This window comes from Emydura macquarii, unplaced genomic scaffold, assembly GCF_026122565.2.
Source record: "Emydura macquarii macquarii isolate MOO-44397 ecotype Brisbane River unplaced genomic scaffold, CSIRO-AGI_Emac_v2 contig_306, whole genome shotgun sequence".
Lineage (NCBI taxonomy): Eukaryota > Metazoa > Chordata > Testudines > Chelidae > Emydura > Emydura macquarii.
This window is the reverse complement of record NW_027130443.1, coordinates 8098441-8121822: the sequence shown is the minus strand read 5'-3', so window position 1 is coordinate 8121822 and position 23382 is coordinate 8098441. Positions and strand designations below refer to the sequence as shown.

General features: G+C 43.2%; 1 protein-coding gene across 3 annotated transcripts in view; it reads left to right on the top strand.

Annotated features, from left to right (window-relative positions):
• Window positions 1-3121: 3121 nt before the first annotated feature.
• Window positions 3122-23382, top strand: part of SH3GL1 (SH3 domain containing GRB2 like 1, endophilin A2) — a 45918-nt gene continuing 25657 nt past the window's right edge. The window contains exon 1 of one of the 3 annotated variants that reach the window (XM_067558278.1): window positions 3122-3699. In XM_067558278.1, the coding sequence (XP_067414379.1) occupies window positions 3655-3699 (45 nt within the window). In that variant the 5' untranslated portion in view covers window positions 3122-3654. The remainder of the gene's footprint in view (window positions 3700-23382) is intronic. The other 2 variants (XM_067558270.1, XM_067558273.1) reach the window with 2 other exon arrangements.

The window sequence follows — 23382 nt, the reverse complement described above, 5'->3', positions numbered from 1 at the left end:
AAAAAATATCTAATTTTAAAAAATAAATATTTGAAAATTGGCCATTTTTGATATTATAAGCAAGACTGGTTGGCGGGGAAGCTTATTATTAAATTTGCCGGATGCTTCCCATTATAAGACCTTGTTGTTTTGTTTATAAGTTTACCAAACTAACAATTTGGGCTGAAATTTTCCATACTGGGCATCTGCCTCAGGCTGATAATTTTATTTATTTACTTGCAAAATTTCTGCCAAGACCATTAGTTTGGCCAAGTGACAAATTGACTTGGATTTCGCACTTAAAGCAGGAATCCAATCAGAAAAGTGGCTTGGATCCAGGAATCCAGATCATAGCACAAACCTCTGGTTGTAACCTCTGGTTTCGCCCAGCATGTGAGGGAGCTCGCAACAGAGCCTTTCCTCTATTGGAGAGGCCTTAGCCCCCATGCACTGGAGGTGGGAGAAAACTCAGAGATCCAATTGCCATAGGTGTGAAGTGGGGCGGCATGGTCCCTCCTTCCTTGTGGCAGGTGGTCCCACATGAGGCAAACTTAAGGGGACCTGCCCACATTTATTGCTCTGCCATAGGGATAAAACCATTAGGGTATACAATGCGAGGGCTGGCTTTGGAGGGAAGGGTGTCTGGCTCACCAATATGTTGCCTACGGGCTTAGGTCCAACAGGGGACCTCGGAGGCTTCACAGTGCACCCTGTCAGGTTGGCTCAGTTCACATCAGGCGTCCCAGAAACCCCCAGACCGCTCAGGAGGCATAACCCAAAGGCTGGAAACTTCTGGAGTGAGATGATGACAAGGCAGAGATGGAATGATGCCCGGCTGTGCTGATGGAGGCCAGGATTTTGTATTATGTCTGAAACACTTGGGTGTGGGTGGTGTCTGTCTATCTGTGAGGCTTGCCCCCAGGCAACTTGGGCTGTCTGTGACTCTTGATTTGGTCTGTCTGTCTGTCCCTGTGTCTCTCAATTTCTGCTCAGCCTGTTCCTATGTCTCTCACTCTGGTCTGTCTAGTCCTGTGTCCTCCTGGCTCTGGCCTATCTGTGCGGGGCTACTTTGTGCTGAGCTCCAGTGCCTGGGAGAGGAGGAAGCCTGGCTTCGACTGGGTGGAAGCAACAGATTAAAGACTCACTCTCAATCGATGGATACACTCCTTGCATACACGGTCTCATTCCAGTTCGGTTTACACTTCATTGGTGTGACAAGCTGTGCATGGATTGAACACGTATGGAAAGTCCTATGCACAGAAATAGGACATTTGTGCCCAGGCTCTTCCACTCAGAGGGGTGCCCCTGTCCTCACTCTGAGTCTGAGACACTTGCCCATACATTGTCTCTGGTGCTTCAAGGTTGATGTATCAAAAGCTAGTATTGTTAGTGAGCACTTAACGATTCCGGTGAGATAGCTGCAGATGGAATGCTGTGGTGATCTATCTGTCTCATGTTGCTTAAGGGAAAAGCTATGTTGAAAATGAATTTTATATTTGTAGCGGAAAGTAGTGAGGTCTCAGTGGCTGAATCTTGGCCAATTTATGATTTTTAAACCCAGGCCAAGCAGAAGCTATGTGGTCAAATACTGTTTTCCATTACATTGATGTAAATCTGGACCAATTCCACTGCAGCCAGTGGATTTAATCTCGGATTTACACCAATCTAAAATTAAAAATGCAAAGAAAACAAAAAACAAACAAACAAAATGCCCAGCAACCAAACACATAGAAAAGGGAGCAGAAGAAGCCTTTTCATGTTTGTTTCCCCAGGTATAGAACAGGTTGTAGGGACACATCACCAAGGAGAAGGAACATTAGAATTTGGGGTGGAAAAAATGGTTGTGCCTAACGGGGACAACTTTGTGGCAACCTTTCTTAGAGTTGTGAAATATTCAAATGAGACAAACATGCACTTAAAAATGTTGCTGTCATCATTGTTAGTTTCTTTCTCAATAGAGGGCATATTTCTCAGACTGGAGGATTTTTTTCCAGGAATTTAGTGTTAGGAATGAATTTATTGTGAAACACTGAACATGTATCATCAGCATTCACTACAATCAAAAGAACAGCTCTGATAGTGCATACACTCATACTTTTCATTCCGAACACTGCTAATTACACTGAATGTTTGTTCCACTGGACTGTTTGTTTTGGATTCTGGCCTAGTTCTGGTGTTAGAACTAATTCTACCCTGTGTAACAACAAGTCTTGAACAAACCTAATGTTCTCATTTATGAAATGAAACACCAGAACATATCAAGTGTCCCAGAAGAAACTCCTGGGACACCAAGAAATCATAAGAATAATAGGATTGTGCTGGTAAAACGGATCACTTTAAGTAGTCTCAATCTGGAAACATTTATGCATGTGCTTCACTTTACTAATGTGAGTAGTTCCATCAATGGCTATGACTATGAAGTCAGTGAGACTACTCACAGTGCATAATGTTAAGCACCTCCATAGATCTTTGCAGAATGGTGGGGAGCTACGTGTTTGCAGTGCTGAGAGTGAAAAGTCTTCAGATCAAGGACTGTGTCTTCATACCCATCTATAAAGTTTTTATCACACTGTTGTCACTATGTAAATGATAATTAGGAATAATGCTTATCAGTCTTGATAATTCACAGTAAATGCAACAATGGTGATGAGAAAATGAATGGTGATAAAACCATTGGAATAGTGACAACAGTGAAAATAAAATTAGCTGTCATAATTGGTCATGGTGACAGTGATAAGTGGTGGTGATAATGATCTAAAACAATGGTCATTATAATAGTGCTGTTGCTCAGTGGTGATAATAATAGTGATAGCTAGTTATAGCTCATAAAGGCAGTAGCATGCATAACACCTGCCTGGCCTGATTCGCGCTATGGTCTTCCTGCCTACAGGGGGCCTTGTAGCAGCACATCGCCTGCCGGGTGGTTCTCTAGCCGCGGACTAACTTTCTATGGTGTTATGGTAGAGACATTCTCTCACACGCGCATATCTATGGTAGTGGTTTACCCGAAGGGCGGATCTCTCTCCCCCGGGCCGGCAGGGGGCGCAGTGATTCCGGGAGTGGCGCGCTACCAAGTGGGCGTGTGTCCCTCCGCGGGGCTGGCCGGCTTCCTGCCTGGCCAGGGGCGGAAGTGTGCGGCGGAGTGTGCCATGTAACATCCGGAGGGGGGGGAGGATTCAGGCACCGCTGGCCCGGGCCGTGTCTGTTTGTCTGTCGAGCTCCACTAGGGCTGCGGGGCGTCTGTCCGTCCGTTCCTTGTCAGGCTGTCCCTGTCCAGGCTCTGTCTGTCTTGTGCCCCTCAGGCTCTGGTCTGTCTGTCTGTCCTGGGACTCAGACTCTGGTCGGTCTGTCTGTCTGTCTGTCCTGGGACTCAGGCTCTGGTCGGTCGGTCTGTCTGTCTGTCCTGGGACTCAGGCTCTGGTCTATCTGTCTGTTCCGCAGGCTCTCCCTGTCCAGGCTCTGGGCTGTCTGTCTGTCCTGGGTCTCAGGCTCTGGGCTGTCTGTCTGTCTGTCCTGGGTCTCAGGCTCTGGGCTGTCTGTCTGTCTCTGGTGGGCTCTCCCTGTGTCTGTCTGCCCTTGGTCTCAGGCTTTGGTCTGACTGTCCCTGTGTCTTGGGTGCTGGTCGGTGCAGGGCTAATCAGTGCCTGGGCCCCAGAGGCTGGGAGAGGAGGCAGCATGTCTGTGGCTGGGCTGAAGAAGCAGTTCTACAAAGCGAGCCAGGTGAGACACCCGGAGACTGACAGCTCCTCCAACACCCCTCTCCCCCCCCCCCGGGCTTTACAGACACACTCGCGCACACATCTACAGCAGGTTGCCCTCACATCTCATGCATGTCCCCAGTTTAGTTACACTTCCCTGGCATGGCCAGCACTGGCCAAGTTTGGAAAGTCTCATGCACGGAGTCTCAGGGACCTGTGTGCCCAGACTCTTACTGACATTCAGAGGGGCTGCCATGGCTCTGCCATCAGACACTTGCATGCCCACAGGGGCTCCTCAACAACCCCCTTACAGTTCCACCCTCAGAAAGTCTCCTCCTTTGCACCTTCGGACACTTGCACTCATGCTGATTCTGGGGCTTCAGATCTCAGCTAACATGGTGCTCTTTAATTCCTGGCATTTCCATGTGGCCCCCTATTCAGCTTTCTCTGATGTTGTCCTCCATGTATGAGCATCCAGTACAAGTGCTGATCCCTATCTGAAAATACACCCTTCCCTCTTGCGTGTTGATTCGGTCTCTGAATGATTTGTTGTTTTACCTCAGTTTATTTTTGAGGCTGGTGAAAGTAGGCTGATGTGGAAAGGGAGATGGCTCAAAATTGCAGCTGTGGAGGAGGGGTTTGTGACAGCAACGGGAGATTTTTTAATTTAAAGCTTCAGGTTGGTTGTATCACTGCCAACTGACTATACAGGGCATCATCTTCCAGGAAAATATCTAGGTTAATATCATAAGTCTGCCTGGGCTGAGTGTCTTCACCTTTCCTCACAACAGGTTTAGCATTTCTAGTGCATGCTGAGTTATCTTTTGAGTAATGAGATCTGTTTTGCATTTTGGTGAAAAGGATGCAGTCTCATTATAGTGTTCTCTCTGATATAAACAAAGAAGTGTACAGGGAGGCAGCAGGTAAAACAGATGGCTGCTTATTAATTTTGTATCCATTTCTTCCCCCTCAATTCTTCTTTGCTTTATATCCACCATTCTTTGTGACTTTCATCTGTCTTGTCTCTCTTCACTGGGAACTAATTTGTCCTGGAAGTGCAGGGAAGGGATGGAATAAATGACCATGGAATGCAGAAGTCTAATTCAGAAGTTAAATGTTCTTTGTTTAAAAAAGATGAAATCAATCAAATTAGTGACTTGCTGATCCTATTGTTGTGAGACTGTAGCAGAGAGATCCTTGTGTGTGGATATAAGGACACCATTGCATTTGTGACACGATTGTGGCACGAATGTTATAGTGTTTTCTTGTTTTGAATGGTCAGGAATGGTGGATAAAAGCAGTCCACTACCACATTCTACAATATTGGTGTTCTTGGGTCCCCCCTTCAGCAAAGAGAAGAGAAATACTGTCTTCCTAAATTTGTATGTCTGTAGTTCTTTTCCTTCCAAATTTTGGATGTGGTATATAGGTCCTCTTTAAGTTGCAGGTCAAATCCACAAGTGAAACAATAAGATGCCAAAGTTACCTATTTCATAGGTTACTCAGTGTTCTTTAGGGTTTTTTACCATCACTATGACTTTTTGTTTATTCTTTACTCAGGAAGGTGATCAGGACATTAGCTCCTATCATGTGAGGTGTCATTTTTAATTCCTCCCGTATATAAACACTCCTAAAACTCAAATATGCAATGTGTTGCTTAGTGGAAATGTTTGCTCAAATACTGTCCCAAGTGGAAGATCCATGTAAGTGGAGTGGTGTGTGTTCCAGGGTGACTGTCTACTAGTGCTTCTGTATATTTCATTGCTATGAGTGCACCTTTCAAAGGCGTATTGCAAGTAGTGAGTGAGAATTTTCCTATCTTGAACTGTTTTGTAATGGACAATTTATTGTGAATGAATTGCAGTAGTTTTCTGGGCAGTAGACACAAGTACAACTTAAGGTTAATGGAGTAGAAAATTCTAAATGGCCTCACTATAAGATGTGCTGCAGTTCTCTGAACATTGGGTTAAAAATTGAAAAATAAGTCTCAAATCTGAAAAGATGGAAGGAAAGAAAAGTTGGAGGGAGAAGACTGGGAAAGGTACCAAGTGGATTGAAATTCTGGACCAGAAGGTGAGGTTGTAGCTAGGAATAACAGGCCCTTTTTATACCTGGGGTCTAGTAAAGGGTAGCTACAAGCTACAGCATAACCTCAGGAATGTAATTCTGGGTTTTCTGTGTGTGTGTATATGTGTGTTTTGTTTGTTTGTTTGTTTGTTTGTTTGTTTACAGGAAATGGAGGCCTTAAGATTCCAGGAGAAAACCTGTCCAATGTGCAGATTTGTAGTGACTTATTAGCCAAATAGTTAGTTATTTAAAAAATCCCTTGATAGGACAGGTAAAACGGGTGGTCCTGAGCTCAAAAAGTGTGTGTTCAAGCTTTCATTAGCAAGGGAGCCTACCCACAAATCATCACAAATCAGTGATGGGATCCAAATTCTCTAAATAAATTAAAGGGCGGCTTGGGATGACTTTTGTGCGTCTCATGGAATTCACGCACTAGTTCTCTTGGTTTCTGCTACCCATCCCTGTCAGAGAGGACTTATCCCTGTGGCTTATTAGTGTTTCTGAAGTGAACACTTTTTTAAAGATCATCTCTGGAATGCACCAAGTATCAACACAGCTTTCTGTGGGGAGAACACCCCTCAAATATCCTTAAATAGCGTGCACTCTCCCCCAGTTGAACACTGTGTGCTTCTTTACCAGTAGACTCATTATATTTTCCAGGCACAAAGTGTAAACAGTTCCAGTGAAGTGCAGCGTAAGCCAAGTATGTTTCCTATGTGGTTTTACCTCCTTTCTTGGCTACCTTTATGAAAAAGCACTTTGCTTAAATGGAAAAACAAAAGCATAGATTCTTGAAGTCCTTTACCTCTCCTGGCTATGAAAAAACAAACCTCCAGATCATGTGCTTCATGAGAGTCCAGGGGGAAAGGTCATGCTGGGAATCCCCTTGTTGGAGGATTTCACTGTCACAAACCATCACTGGGATGTTTTAAGCATAACAAGTAAACATGAAAGTTTTTGTCTCTGAGTCAGAAGCAGTGTGTTTCTCAAGACTAAATACATCAGTCTGGAACATGTGATGAAAGCTTTTTTCAGGTGGGATTTATCTCAAATGAATTGAAATCACAGTTGTCTTTGGTTTTTGTTTCTAATATTTTCAATTAATTTTGTCAAAAAAAACAAAAACAAAAAAAAACCCGGATCCAAGGTTCTGTGCACTTATGCAAATATTAAGCCCTGCACAAAATTGAAGTGAGTAATAGCCATAGTGCAAAAATTTCTTAATCGCCTGTTGATGGAGTAGTCCATCTCTTTTCACTTTATTTGGCTATTTAGACTGTGTCCAAGGGCGTTTTAAAAACCAGAAGATAAGGAATATGCACAATTGCATCTTTAGTCCTTTCTACTGCTTCCAGGATTTGGAAACTGATCTAATCTGACGAAACCTAGTTTAATTTGAGGCTTGCTGCCAATGTTCATGGCATGGTTGCAGAAGTGAATTGCATGTTTCACAGTGAGGTGGAGGAGGGAGTCTGTCCTGCTGCACTTCTCTTTCTGAGGATGGAAATGGCTGGCTACTCTCAGGCATTTGAGTGGCTTTGACAATGGCTCAAGCTACACAGAGTCTCTCTCTGGGAGTTGGGGACCAATCCCACCCATTCTGTTTCCCTGGTGTCTCTTCCACACATGTTAATGTCCCACCCTTGTCTGCTGTGCTCCTATGATGAAGGGGATAAAATAGATGACACCACAGGCTGATTCATTATTTTTTGGCTCTCATGGAGGAATTGGATCTTCCACACATGTGGATCTGGCAGTGGCTTTCTTAAAGTGCTGTATTTAATTCCATTTCTGTTGTTAAACAAGGCAAGACATATGAAGAATTTAGGCCTACAAGGAATCTAATAATCCTGCCTCCCCTCAAAAAACTGCATTGTTGTGCCAGTGAGTGTAGGATCCTCTCCCTCCCTCCCTCCCAACAAGGACAGGCTGCCAAATCCTCCTCCTCCTCCTCCAGCTGAGCTGGGCGGTACTGTTGGCCATGAGGAGAACTTGATCCTGCCCCATTGTGTTCCTTAGAGATGCCTTTGGCTTCTACTTAAGTGGTTTGCACTCTTCTTGGGTTAAGCTGCAGGCTCCCACGTAGCAGAAAGCAATGGAACTTGTGGCAAAAAAACCCACACCAAAACCAAAGCGTTGCAGGTGGGGAATAGTTATCCTGTGTGCATCCAGCACAAGTCCTGCTGCTTCATAGTTAAATGTCCCTCTTTTTGAAAAGATGAAGATTTCTCCCACGAGAGAGGAGCAGAAACATCCTAGAGATTTCTGTTTGGCTTTGCGTTTCAGCATCTTGATTTGGGAGCAAGCTAGGAAAAATTGTTGCAGCACTCTTACCACTGTGTCAGTTATAGGAATTGCCGGACTGGATCAGACCCAAGGTCTTCCTAGGCCGGTATCTTGTCTCTGGCATTGTTCAGGACCAGATGTTTCACTGAAAGGTGTAAGAGTTCTGCAGTAGGCAGATGGGGGATAATCTGCTCACACACAGCTCTCATCCTGCTCTCTAGCTGTTAGAGATTGGCTTAATCCCTGAAGCACAAATTTTAATATCCCTCCTAAAACTTTTGGTGTCATTAATTAGGATAACTCTTGATATCCGTATCAATATCTAATCCTTATTGAATATTAAATTAAATCAGACCTTCCTCAGAGCAGGTTAAACTGAAGACTAGTCTACCCTTGAAAGTTATACTGATATAATTATGTCAGTTAGGGGTGTGATCCCCTCCCCCCAGGTTTTTTTAAAATTGGTATAGTTATACCAGACACACCTTAGCATAGATGCAGTTCTATTGGTATAAAGGTGGCCTGGTGGCCTCGTGGCTAGAGCACTGGAATGGGACCCAGAAGATCTGTGTTTTATTCTTTGCCCTGTCACTGGCCTGCTGGATGACCATGGGCAAGTCATTTTACCACTCTCTGCCTCAGTTTCCCCCCATGTTAAATGGCAATGATACTGTGACCACCTTTTGTAAATTACTTTGAGCTCTACTGTATAGGAGCTAGGTATTATCTTGTTCTAGTGGTATATTTATTCCACTTCCTGTATGATATTAGTTGTACTGGTATAATCACCTTTATACTGATATAATTGAATGCTGGGGGATAACCCTTTGCTGGTATAGCTAAAGCTGCACAACTTTCTAGTGTGGACAAGACTTAGCATAGTGGTAAAAAGTGCTGTAAACTGCCAATCTTGTCTATACTAGAGCTTCCACTTCTGCTAATGCTGATTCAGGTGAATGTGGGCGCTCTTATTTTTTTCCATTAAAATTTCCTTTTGTAGACATGGCCATGGTGGTGACGGCAGACTTCATTTGGTTAGTGGAAACTCCTCAACCCAACTGTCTGGGGTAACAGTACTAGATCTTGCTAGCAATAGCTATTTGCTTCTTACTTGATTTCATTCATAGTGTGGGCCGGGCTGTAAATTGGGTCACGTCAGTTTAAACATGAATTCTGCACCATCTGAAGCTGTGACTTTGCACATGCTCACTCCTGCAAGTGCTGATATAATGGGGGCCTTTCTCTAGTTAATCTGTATTTCATCGGGACCCCTTCTGTGGTCCCACCTACACAACAAAACATCTGTAAGCTGAAATCGCTTTTATAATGGACTCAGCCTAACAAAAGCTTAACATCTCCTACCTGAACAGAGTGCTTCATGTTTCTAGAACAGGCTGGAGACTAGCCCTAATCTCGGATGTCTTTCTAAAACAGGTCTAACATGCTTTGGCCTTGATCAAGCTGGCCTCACAAACCTTGCTGAACCTGTTCTTTATAAACTGGCTTATCAAATAATGGATGGTTTTTCTAGTGCAGCTGGACCTTGCTTCTCTATCCTCTAGTCCAGTGTTTCTCAACCTTTTTTCATACCAGGGACCGGTTTGTTGCCTTTCTAAACTGTCTCATGGAGATCTTAGGGACCGGCACCTGTCCACGGATCGGTCATTGAGAAACACTGCTTTAGCCCATGCCCTCCTTGAGCGCTTCTGACCTCCAAACACAACAAAAGGCTGTATTTTTGCAGCAGCTAACAGTTGAATCAAAAGATGAGCTGTGTAGTAAGAAAACAGTGCTTTTTGATCGGTGAAATAAAGACACATTCTTTTCCCTCAGCAGGATTTGAGGAGGAGGGAAGGTTCCTGCTCCCTCTTTCCTGGTCTGAAATGCAAAGCCCAGCAATCTCCTCCCCCACATATGATATGCAAAAGCCATGTCCAAGGGAAGGATGAGGAGCACTAGGTAGCTCTAACAACCCTGTGGCAGATACTGGGAATCATGAAAAGTGAGAGGTGTCAGTAGGTCCCCCCCCTCCCCCCCCCCCCCCATGCTCTTTCCTGTGGCTGGTGACTGCTTTCATGGCCTCTTCCTTTGATAGTAAGAGCTTTTCCTTCAAGGCTGTCCAAGAACCAGAACAATTCTATGTAACCTGATGATAGTTGTTATAACTGGAAAGGTAAAAATAAAATCTCTTAAGATCAACTTTCATGCGTGCACCCTCCCTAGCCAGTTGCTAATGAGTCTCAAGAACTTCCCTCCACTTAGTTTGGCAACACCAGCTTAGCAATGTGATGGTGTGCACTTAAATGCCTGGGAGCTGAGCTCTGGTCCCAGGCATGCAGTATAAGTGGCTGGGGGTAGAGAATGCCGCTGACATGAGGTGGATAGAATTTCGGCCATTCTTCATCCCACTTGTTGTTCTGCTCTCACCCAGGCTGGGCTGAGATTTCCTCAATCTATACTTGACATGTTCTTCCTCTTGTGGCTTTACACGTGCATCTTCATGCATTTTTTGAGAGGTTGCAGTTTTATAAAGTATTTTAAAAAATCTGTATAGCTGCATCAAGGCAGTTCCTTACATTGCCCTTCAGAACTTCTCCCAGAGTAATATTTGTCTTTCTGCTCACTTCCTTCATTCTGCATACAAAGACCAGGTGGTGGGTTCCTCAGGAATTTCTGTGGGTGATATGTGTGTCACTTTAGGACTAGCTGCACAGCAGCTGATCCTCTTGTAGAAAGGAAACAGGTTGTTAATTCTGCAATGTGCAGGATAACCTTTACATTGAAGAACAAAACAAAACACACTGAACTTCTGTAATAATTGTTAGATATAGACACACTTTTCTGATACTCTGTTATGTTGAAGGATCTCTTGAAACAATACAGCACTGAGCAAATGACCAGCACAGTGCCTCCTGAACACGTTCTGCAGCCTTGTTCTGTAGGGATTGAGTCCAGGGAGTGAAAAGAGAATTCAGCCACTGTGGCTTACTCTGTGTTTGCCCTTTCTTCTGAGACTGCCAACAAGGAGGTAGTCAAGGTTGCTTAATGGGAACATCATTTTGCCTCAACCCTTTTGTTAGTTGATCAGGATTTTGTAAGAGATCTGGGCCCTTCATCAACCCAACAAAAGAATTGCCAAAGGGGTGGTTTCTTTTTCCCCAGCTGTGCAATGCTAAAATAAAGCTTGAGTGCCTGTCTTGGTGTTTTGTGCGTATACAACCCTCTCTCTTCTCCAGTGAGACTGGAAAACTAAACTTTCCATCGTTTTAAAAATTCAGTTTTCTGTTGAAGGCCCACTTGCACTTCCTGCAAATGTTGATAGTGAGGGGTGTTTGGAACTGGAAACTGCTGACTTGTCTAGTTGATGTTTCAGTGGAAAATTACCAATTGATGCTAAGCAGGCATATTTGCACTAAATGAATGCAAAATGATTTGATGCATAGAAAATCACTTTCATTAAGTGATGTGGTTAAGTGGAATAGACAGTAGTGTTGTGATATGGAAACCTGTCCCCTAGGATTTAAAGTGTGGAGTGAGTGGTCTCACGAGAGACTAATTTTAAAGAACTGTCAAACATAAAATATTCTAGTTGCAAACAAAATCGAGCAAAACAACCCCCTTGAAACAAATATATAAAAAATATGTTTAAAAAAAAATTGGCAACTTGTGGTCAGTTGTGAGACTAGCCTGGGAAAAGAGGGAGAATGGAGGGACTACAATTTAGTAAGGAATGACTGAAGAGAGACAGATTCGATGGATATTTTCAAACTGTCCATTTCCAGTGTCAGATTCACTCCAGAATAAATGGCTCTGAGCAAAAACCAGTGTATGGTCTAAGGTGGAAACATGAAAATACTTTGTGAATCAGACTAGGGCCTGCAACCAAAAGAAGGAAGATGATCTTAAATGGCAATGTTAGAAAGCCAGTGAATGAGGGTGTACTCTTTCTCCCTTGTGCTTCTTTCTGATTAAAGCATTCCATTATGTCCAGCCTTGCATGGAAAAGATGTTCTCTGTAGTCATCACAGCAGAAGGGTTTTTAGAAACAACACTTAGGGCTGGTTCACGCTTACCGCGCGATTCAGCGGCAGTCGACAGGAGTTACGCAAACTATGCAGAGTAGTTTGCGTAACTCACGTCGATTGCTCTGCTTCCCTTATGCGCGCTGTTTACATTGCGCTGAGCTGTTCCCGTCGGCTGAGCGCTACGCTGCTTGAGGGGGTGGACTTACCCAGTCGACTTCCTGATCGATTGAGCGGTTCTCGCTGACTGCTCAATCGATCCAGAAAGATCGATATGGCGGCGGCGAATTTGCCGCCATCAGTATAAACGTAGCCTCCATTTTAAGCTCACTGCCTTTGTAACCATTTGTGGACTTTTCTTGTTGTGTTAGTTTCCAATTTTGAAACCATCAGATCAAATACTTCAATTTTACTTCCAAACCATCTTGGGAGAAGTCACTTCAAGATAACCCAGGGAACGCTCTGATATTTGTGGAGCTGTGAGAATTTAAATGTTCTGATGATCAAGACTGAAAGCAGAATAAGGACCCAAGCTTGTGGTACACTGAGCATCCCAACTCCCATTGGAGTCAGGAGTGCTCGGCACCATGCAGGATTGGGCCCCAGTTGCCCCACCAGTAGGTGTGGAGAACTTGAATTGGTGAAGCTAGGAATTGTGTTTTGCTGGCAGCAACAAGCATGACTCATGTGGCACATGTTGTTCATTCTATTAATATTAACCCAGCCAGGAGTCCCTTGAAGTTTCCTAGGTCTGGCTTTCAGCATTAATGTGCCCCTGAAGGACAGAGCCTGGGGAAAACCTGACTTATTTAAGCACAGCGTGGCGTCCTATGCACATCATGTCAGCCATATATTACACAGCGTGGAATCCAGTACATTGTTGAGAGCAGGTTAGAGATGAACTCTCCTATTTAGGGCTGTATGTTGTACTTCCGTCCTATCAGCCTAATCTGATGCAGAGAGGCCGAGAGCTCCTGTGAGGTGCCCCTTCCTATCACTGGAGGTCACTGTTTTAAACCATTCATGTGCTTGCAGATCTGTGAGTGTCTCTGGAGGGCAAGGGAGGTGGGCAGTGTAGAAGTGTTCAGTTCTGTTACACCCGTTTCTTCTACAGTGAACATGGTTTGTAGTGAATTTACCATTCTATCCTAGCTAATAATTCTTAGCACTTTATACAAACATTTGCCATTGCAGCTACTAAAAATGAGATGTCGCTGACCGGATATCTTAATATTATTGCCCATACAGTTGACTCTCTCCTTTCTTGCATTCATTGTCAGCAATGAAGTAGTTAAAATGGCAGCACTGTTTCTATTATCATCATAGTTCAGCATTAACAGCCCCACCTCTCTGAGCTATGGTTTCAGCCTGTCTGCAAACAGGGATATGCGGCTGCATTGGTTGCAATCCTTTGATGTTTTAAAAGTTTCCTTTGCAACCATATCTTAGTCGATTTCTTTTGAATGAAAGCTGAGATTCTTGAGCACAAAGATGGCAGTTAAGAGACTAGTACTAGCTCTCTACGCATGGCCCAGTTCAATGCCCTCATCTATGAGTGAGGAAAGTATTATCCCCATTTTACAAATGAGGGAATCCAAGACACAGGAAGGATACACAGCTCATTCCAAGCCAGAGTGGCAGATCCAGGCACAGAATTTAGGATTTCTGGCTCCTAGTCCTATTGTCATTTCACTAGGCCAAGCCACTCTCCCCTGTTTGAATCTGTTTAAATGTGTTAAAGTCAAGAACTATCCTTGTTTTATAAAAGATCAGTAGGTCATGGGTGAGTGTCAGTGAACTATCGAAAATGTCAGAAACAGGAATGTGGTGGTGGAGGGTAGGTTCCTGAATGCAGAGAAAGGAAATACTTCCTCCCATCTCTCCCCACCAACACTTTTCACCAGGGAGGGAGCAAAATAAGGATGAGATCAGGCAGGCTGGGTTGTAAAAGCGGATTTATTTCTACAGTATGTCCTCGTTTCTCTCCGTGATCCTGTATATATTAATGCCTTTGTGTGGGCTTGCTGCCCCATCACACCTCTCCAATGAAACAGGTAGCAGTTCTGGAGGAGCCGCCATCCTCATTGCAGAAGAACTTTTGCCTTTCTGCAGTGGTTGGAGCCAAATAGCTAACCCTCTCTGAGCAATCACTGTAACACTTGTATAGATTCAAGGCACAGTTGTGGACTTCACCAGCTTGCTGTTTCTTGATATCTTTCCTGGGGAGTCTGCAGACTCTTTGGGGATCAATACATGTTAGGCAAAAGGAAAAGGTTCCCCATCAATCCCACTCTGGTGTCAAAGTAGCAGTGATGTGAGGCTTTCAGTTTGTTGTATAGCCATATTGCAGATATGTTATTCTGTGGGGAATCTGCTCCTTAATAAACACCCTCCCCAGGTTTTCCAGTGATCTCACCCCCCTGTTGAGGCCATGTATCCTGCACTACTCTGCAGAGGTTTTGCAGTAGGGGCCCATGAGGTGCCAAGCACAGATGAGAATAGTGCACTGTGCTAGAACGCGTCCTCTGATACGTGGAGTTTCCAAAACAGTAGGATGAGTGCGTCCATGGGGCTGTCATTGGGGATTTGCTATGAAACAGGATGGGGCGGTTGCCCATCTGGAAAGAGAATCTGCTGCAGCCCATTTTGGTGGAGTATGTTGCTGCCCCTTACAGACATTTCTGCTGGTTCCTTTTCTGTCCCAAATATGCTTCCCAGTTTTTGGCAAAGAGCAGCAACCAAGCCAACCCGCAGTTGATGAACCCCAGGGCTACAGCATCTGCCGAGGTTTGCTTGTACAGAAGTTCAGTCATGCTTTGGGGCACTGTTGAATTGTGTTTCTCAAGAAGCCTTCCTTGCTACGTGTAGCTCTTACGTGGTCTGCCCTGCTGTCTACTGTAAATCATTAACATGGGGCCATAGGCAAGTCCCGGGACCTGAAGCTAACATGTGATGAGTGACTCCACCTTTGCCCTGTGACTGTGGGTAATTTTCATATATTATCCCCCATGGCTTTTATCTGCCAAATTGCATTCCTCATTGCATCTGCAGAAATCCTGTCTCAAAAACCATGAGTCAGTCTGCTCCAGTTGGGAAGGAGTGAGTCAGATCTGTGCTCAGGGGTAGAGAAAGATCTAGGCTCTTGAGAAGCCTTAGCCTTATAGGACACCTCCAGCTTCTCCATCAAGAGGCTTCTGTGTGACACGACTAACTTCTTTAGGTTTCGACCCTGTCATGGCCTCTGTCTCTGGTTAGAAAAGCATCCTTTTTCCATGTCTGATTTCCTTCTCCCATCCTGTTAAACTGCAAACCCATCACTTTCAGAAAGGGATTGCTGTTGACAGGAAATGGATGTGGTCAGCAGGCAGGGACTGAGTGGTGGTGGGTCCCGAAGCTAGAGAGAGGATAAACAAGTTGTTCCTGGATCCACTCCAATAATGGTGCGTTTTTATCTCTTTTTTTGTGTTAACTGATCATTGTGTCTCAAGTTGCAGAAATGGTAACCATCCTGCCAGAGAGAGGGAGGGTGCACACAAGTTCTATACCTCTGAGGCTCATATGTACTGGTTTGGAACCCAGCAGCCAGATGTAGCCAGGCCCATGTTGATTCAGTCTGTTATGAGACTCCTAATCTACTGGTGCTCAACCCTGTTGCTTATTGCAGGAATGCTGCATGACAAGCAAGAAGGCCATTAAGAATCATGCCATTGTCTCTTCCAAAGAAGGCCTTTTCTTTTATTGGGTGACTTGTTTAATTAACTTTGCTGCTGATACCTTATTAATAAAACCTATTGCTTGCAGCCCCTGGGAATTTCAGAACTACCAGAAAATAACACATGATAGTGTCATTAATATTTAGTGTGCTGTTCTGAAAGGAGACTTACACATGGAACACCCATGATGCAGTCCTATCTTTCAGTAGCTGCAAAGTCAAGTTTGCTCAGTTAACAAATTTTAAAGGTGCTTTTTTTTTTTAAACTAGGACAACCCTTCAAAATTCACCCTAGGATCTGAGAGTCAGGTAGGGCTCTTGCCACTCTGGCATCATCCCCAGCAATGAAAACTTATTAACCATTCAATTGATGAAGTCAGAATAGAGTCCAGCTCATCCTCCAAAGTTCTGTTAATTCCAGGGCTAGAAGTACTTTAAAAAAAAAAAAAAAAAAAAAGGGGGTGGGGGGCAGTAGCTTTGTCACTGTGTGCGGACATGACTCAAAATACACCCAGAGAGCAGATCTCTTGAGTAAGAAGGTGCCTTTTTCCCACATAAACAGGTTTCTGATCTTAACCACATTGAAACTGCTGTAGGGGAGAAGCATTTAAAAACAAAATCCCCACAACCGCATCTCTTTTGTCCCAGACACACATCTGTGCACATGCGTTCTTGTGGATTTGTGGGAGATCCATCTGGAACAAACCTGGAGCACGAGATAGTGTGATTATTCTCACTTATAAAGCTCCTCTGTGTATCTGATAAAAATAAAATGCTATGGGACGACTCCTGTCTCTGTGCCTGTAGGACTTAGTTACATTTAAATCCCGGTTATCTGTTGGACTCAGGGATTTGAATGCATGTCACTGCAGCAGCAAGGCAATTGAACTGCATTTGAGGGTACAGTAAAATCTTGATAGCGTCCCCCTAAGAATAAAACGATCTAGAGCGTCTGCAGGATTGGTCAGCATTTAAACCATTATGAAAACAGTGTTAGCAAAGTTCTCTGCATGGTTAGCAAAGATCATCTTCATGTAGGCAAAATAACGTTGGGATGAGTCTGACATCCTGCTATGGAGGCTAGAGGTGTGGCACAACATGCCATACCCTGATAAATGCTCCTGGAAGATTAGAAGCTAGAGAAGGAAGAGACCTTGTTTAGGTCATATCTTTTGTTGCTCTTCCCTGGGCTTTCCACGCTGTTTGTTTTTTCTGTTGATATCCAGACTTGAACACACTATTTCAGTTAGTTGCATTAGAACTATATGGAGAGGATCTGTAACCTACCTGCTGTGTGACATGAAGCCTCTGTATATACAGCCCAAACCTGAACTGGCTATATAGTGTTGCAAATCCATGCCTAATCTCCTGCCTATTTATCAGCTCTAAATTTGTCTTTTGTCATTGCTGCTTTCTAGGTTCTCAACCCATAGCATTGGTTAACGTCACATGCTCTGGAAGTATTTCTCTCTTCTGTGTTAGCCAAGTGTGCTCTGTACATAGCTTGTACCTCAGTACTTATTACACTTTACAGAACTGGAAGGAATTCCAAATGTTGCTTATGATGCAGAAATTAGTGGGTCTTTGGAAACTACCATTTTACTCAATCTGTCATTAAAATATCAGTATCTGGCATGAGGGGCAAGAGAAAAACAGTGATAGTCATTAGTATGTATGTAGAACTTTGAGATTTGGAGTAATACTTTGAGTTCCTTAGATGAAATACATGATTGTAGTACAAAGTGCTGTCCAAACATTAGTGGTCAGCTTTTATCTTTTTAGAGGTGCTGAGCGCTCATGTCTCCTATCAAAATGATTGGGAATTGTGAATGCTCAGTGTCTTAGGAAAACCAGGCCATAGTTGATTGAGCCTCAGCTCCTCCTTGTAAGGAGGTAAATCTTATCATGAGCTCTGGAATATATGAAGGCATATCAATATAAAAAAATCCCTCAGTGTCAATGACTGGCTTTGTATTACAAGAAGTATTAAACAGCAGGTCACAATTTACTTTCTTTGTAACTTTAATATGCCTGGTGATCTTGATAATCTCTTCTCACTTGTCTCCTCTAAGATGCAGTTTTGGGCCAGAGCCATACTACAAACTTTTGCCAGCACAGTTACATCGATCAGAAATGTGATGTTGGTTGGACACCTCATATATCCATGCTGGCAAAAGCCCTTGTGTGTTGGCAAAAAAGTCGTTTTATCAGTGTAGTTTATTTAATTCGGGGAATTGGTGTACGCTATAGTGGCAGAAGAACCGGTTTGTCAGTTTAAGCTGTGTCTGTGCTAGGCACGCTTCGCTGGTATATATGAAGGCATTTGCCTCAATTTAGAATACTTGCTTTACATGTGGTATGCCATTCTGGCTTTTGATACTGTCCTGCATGACCTCCTCATAAACAAACTAGGGAAATATAGCCATATGCACCTACTATAAGGTAGGTGCATAACTGATTGGAAAACCATTCCAGAGAGTAGTTATCAGTCTTTATTCACAGTCAAACTGGAAGGGCATGTTGAGTGGGATCCCGCATGGATCAGATCTGATTCTATTAAATATCTTCATAAATTATTTCTATAGAGTACATTTATAAAGTTTATGGACGATACCAAGCTGGGAGGAGTTGCAAGGGCTTTGGAAGATAGGATTAAAATTCAAAATGATCTGGACAAACTGGAGAAATGGTCTGCAGTAAATAAAATGTAATTCAATAAGGACAAATGCAAAGTACTTTCCTTAGGAAGGAACAATCAATTGCACACGTACAAACTGGGAAATGACTGCCTAGGAGGGAATACAGCGGAAATCTGGGGATCCCCTGGATCACAAGCTAAATGAGTTAACAGTGTAAAACTATTGCAAACTTAGCAAACATTGTTCTGGAATGTATTAGCGGTAAGTCAGACACAAGAAGGAATTCTTCCACTCTACTTCATGCTGGTAAGGCCTCAGTTGGAGTATTGTGTCCCGTTGTGGGCGCCACATTTCAGGAAAGATGTGGACAAATTGGAGAAAGTCCAGAGGAGAGCAACAAAAATGATTAAAGGTGTAGAAAACATGACCTGAGAGGACAGATTGAAAAAATTGGGTTTGTTTAGTCTGAAAGAGAGACAATTGAGGGGGGACATAAGTTTTCAAGTATATAAATGGTTGTTACAAGAAGGAGGGTGAAAAACTGTTCTTCTTAACCTCTGAGGATAGGATAAGAAGCAATGGACTTAAATTGCAGAAAGGGAGGTTTAGGTTGGACACTAGGAAAAACTTCCTAAATTGTCAGGGTAATTAAGCACTGGAACAAATTGCGAAGGGAGGTTGTGGAATCTCCGTCATTGGAAGTTTTAAAGAACAGGTTAGACAAACACTTGTCAGGAATTGTCTAGTTATTACTCTAGGTTAGCCTTGAGTGCAGGGGATTGGACTAGATGACCTATTGAGGTCCCTTCCAGACCTACACTTCTGTGGTCCAGGTCCTGCTGATTCATATAAAGATCCTCATCTACATAGCTGTCTCGCTTACAATAGCTGACTAAATACATCTGCCTTGTAGAAGGAATTAAAGTATGGCAAAGGAAGAGTGGGCACTGGCTTCTTTTGCATGGTGCTCCTGGGGTGGACCTGGCCTCAATATCTCTTCAGAGGGAAATCTTTCTACATTCTAAATAAATTTTGCTGCCCATCTCTGTAGCCCATAAATTCATACGTGTTGAACTCAACACTTATGCATTGCAGGGTGTTGTGGTACCTGTAATAACATATTTTCTTTTTTTTCCTTCTTAGCCTTAATGCTTTTAGATCCCATGATCTCTAGTGTTTAACATGTGCCTCTAAGGTTTGTATATATATCGTAGAATTTACATTCACTAGGAGTTCTATGTATTCCCTTGGCTGTTACCACAGTTGCTCATGTGAGTCCTCCATCCCTCCCACAGTCCAGCTTCTTCTCCTGCGTCATCTGCAGTAACAAGTTGTCATGTTTGCCACTCCACAGCGTTTCACCTTTAATATACGGGATGCAAAGAATCCAGCATTTGGGGCCAGACTTCCCTATTACAAGCAGGTGACATTAGTCGCATTAAATCAATTTTTATAATAAGTTAATGGGCCCCAATAACTTAAGTTGTAGAGGTTTTGTTGGCTGAGTAGGGGAAACCTGTTGTTTCTCTCTCATGCATCTGTCTTTACTAATTATTTTTGTATATTAGATCAGACATTTGAGGCAAGGGATGTCTTGTATTGAACAGAGCACATAAATAGGAAAGAATATTTATGGTGCAAATCCTTGTTAATAACTGAGGCTTTACATGTCAAGAAAAATTATGGGTAGAAACTTGAAATGAAAATAGATGTTGAAATTATTTTTTCTTCCAGTATGAGTCAGTTTTTAAAGCACAGTTAAACTTTTCCCCTAATGCAGCACAGTGCACTTATTCCTAACTAGACTTTAACTAAGACAAGGCCAAATTGTCAGGTTATTTTTTTTCATTCCTAAAAAGATGGAACCGTTTTTCTTTTGTTGAAAGGGTAGCTTGGAAAACACTGATATGCTGACAAGCATGAAACGTTCTTGGAAAGGCTTCTTGTGCATAGAGTGGTTCCCAGTGAGCAGTAAAAGGATTTTGTGTGTTTTGGGAAAGGCAGGGATATGTCTTCTGACTTGTTGAGTGGATTTTATAATTGAGTGGCTGTTTATTTCTGTAATATAATATCGCATCCATAATTAATCAGTTCAGACAGCTTTTGATGAATGCCGCCTCTCTGCAGAAGCAAAGCCTTCAGAGGTTATCTCCTACGGGGATACCAGCTACATAAGAAGGAGTCAAAACCCAGCTTTCATAGTTTGATGACCGTTTAAACAGTAAATTTTTAACCCTCTGTCAAAATGGGAAAGCTGTAGTGGCTGGGCCATAACTTACAGACACTCTCCTACCCAATTTTAGCCTCATTACAAGTGTGTGTCCTGATGGCTGCTGCTTAAATAGCTGCATGTGTTAGGGCTCATCTACACTACAAAATTAAGTCCACCTAACTTACGTCAGCACATTGCCACCACAGTAACTGCATCACTTGTGTAAGTCTGTGCTTTGCTCCTTGTGTCGGCACTTGTACCAATTGTACTGTCAGTGTGAGGCATTCTAAAAGCCAGTAACAGCTGATGTAAGCAGCACAGGGTCTACACTGACACTGCATTGACATAACTACATCGACAATGACTATGCCTCTCGTGGAGGTGGAGTTATTGAGTCGGTCTAGTGGAGGAGTCATGTCGGCGGGAGCAAAGTTTTAGTGTAGGCACTTATACGCTGCCTTGCATCGACCTAACTCTGTAATGTAGACCAAGCGTTCGTTCATAATGAGGAATCCTGTCTTGATCGCATTGAGTCCATCAGCTTGGTCGAGATGAATTGGCTTGGTTTCAGTTTTTCTTGTAGGTGGTTCATGACAGATAGGACAGAATTGAATCCTAGAAAGTCCTCTTTCTAGGCACTGATGGCCCCTCTGTTGGTAAGTTCCTTTATGATTGGACAGCAACTTCATTAGAGGTATGTCTACACTAAAGCAGCGCAGCTACAGTGCTGCACCTGTGCTTCTCTAGCGCCATGATGTAGACACTTTCTACAGCAATGAAGGGGTTTTTCCGTTAATGTACCTCTCCAAGAGGTAGTAGCTAGGTCAACAGAAGAATTCTTCCATCGATGTAGCTGCATCTACAGTGGGGTTTGGGTCGGCCTAACTACATTGTGCAAAATTTTCCACAGCCCTGAATGATGTAGCTAATTTTTAGGTGTAGTCTCTTCCCCTTCTAACACATTTCTTCAATGGACGTTAATGTTACAGAAGAACCCCTTCCTTGATGTTTGGTTTGCTGCTCCTCGCCCTGTAAACCAGAGCACCAGTTTTGGTGAACCAGTGTTAGGTGGGGCATTAAGAACTGCCACAGATGTGTCTGGAATGTGAAGGGAGTGTGTGGAATAGAGTATTATTTTTAAATTTTTATTTCTAGGCCTGTTTCTGTAACACATTTGTCTGAAGGTGTTTGAGTTTGCACAAGAACATTACCACTGTTCAGAGAGATATAAATGAATGGAATTATTCCTACACTCAGAAGGCAGTGAAAAAAGCAATGGCATGAAGCTAAAGAAGGAAAAGTTTAGGCTAGATAATAGGGCAGAATTCCTAATATGAGCAATTTTGGCAGTGGAATAGACAAACAAGAGAAATGGTGAAGTTGAAGAGGCCATAGATACTCAATGGCAGGTTAAAGAAGATAGTAGCAGGAATGATGCAATGAATAGGCTGAAAATACACTGTGGGAGATCAGGCTAGATTTTCTAGCACTATTGTCCATCTCCTCGATTCCTTTTCATGGTTCCCTTCCTTCTGAAGTGAGGTCTGAGAGGCACAGAGGTCTAGTACAGCAGCTCTCAAATTGTACTGGTTTACGTACTACATCTTCAAAAAATTGTTTTGAAGTGAATGCTTGGACCATCAAGCTCATGTACCACTGGTTGGAAACCCTGACTAGTCATAAACTGAGCATCAGGAGAGCAGGGTTCTGTTTTTACCTTTGACACCAGCCTGTTGTGGGACCATAGGCAAGCCATTTCTTCTTCAGCCATTTGTAGGTCTTGTCTGTTTAGCCTGTAAATTCTTCTGGATGAGAACACTTTCTCATGAGGTCTGTGTACGGTGGCTAGCACAATGGTGCCTCTAGGCATTACTGCCATATACATAATTTTTTGATCTCTGAATTGCAGACAAATCTAGAATGCTCTAGCTGTGCAAAGCCCCCAAGCACGAGGGATCCCATGGACAGTTCCTCACTAAAACTATTCTAAAAATTAACTTTTTCTTCTTTCCTCTCCACTCACTCATAAGCTCTGTAGTAGTTGCACATCTCTTATTGTGCACAATAAATGCTCATAACTTTGTACTCCTTTTAAAAAAGTGGGTCATGAATTTTAGCAGAAATTAGTGGAAACTTTGCCTTGCAGATGCTGATCTTTCATCAGACCAACTCACTCAGTGCCACCCAATAACTTCCTTCAGTTTTGTGCTTTCTTGGTGACTTACCTCCAAAAGACTTAAATTTGTCAAGCTTCTCTGCATCTTCAACTATGCACACAACCTAATGTTCCAGTGAGTTTAGACAAATACCTTTAGATTCTTGCTTTATTTCCAGGGATTGCACCAGGTAGGAAGGTGACAACTGACCTTTCACAAGACTGTCTGCGCCAAGACCAGGCCATGGAATTTCAATATCGGACCTGCTCTATGTGTAAACACCCATAAGATTATCACAATGTACTTACATAGGACTCCACCCCTCAGAAGCTTGTTTTGCCAGGAGCCTTGCAATCCATGGTTCCACTGCACAAAGACTAAAGAGGCAGAAACTTTGCAAGTCTATGAACACATAGGCCCATGTTTTCCAAGAGCCACACCGATGCTGTCATGTAACTGACTCCAACAGTGTGCTGTGACACTCATTTAGAGCATGCTATAGAAATATAATGCACTGCAAGCCCAGTTGGTAACCTGTGGGGTGATCGCCAATGATCCAGCTCTCCAGTACCATAATAAGGAGTACATTAAGATTGTGGTTGAGTGACGGT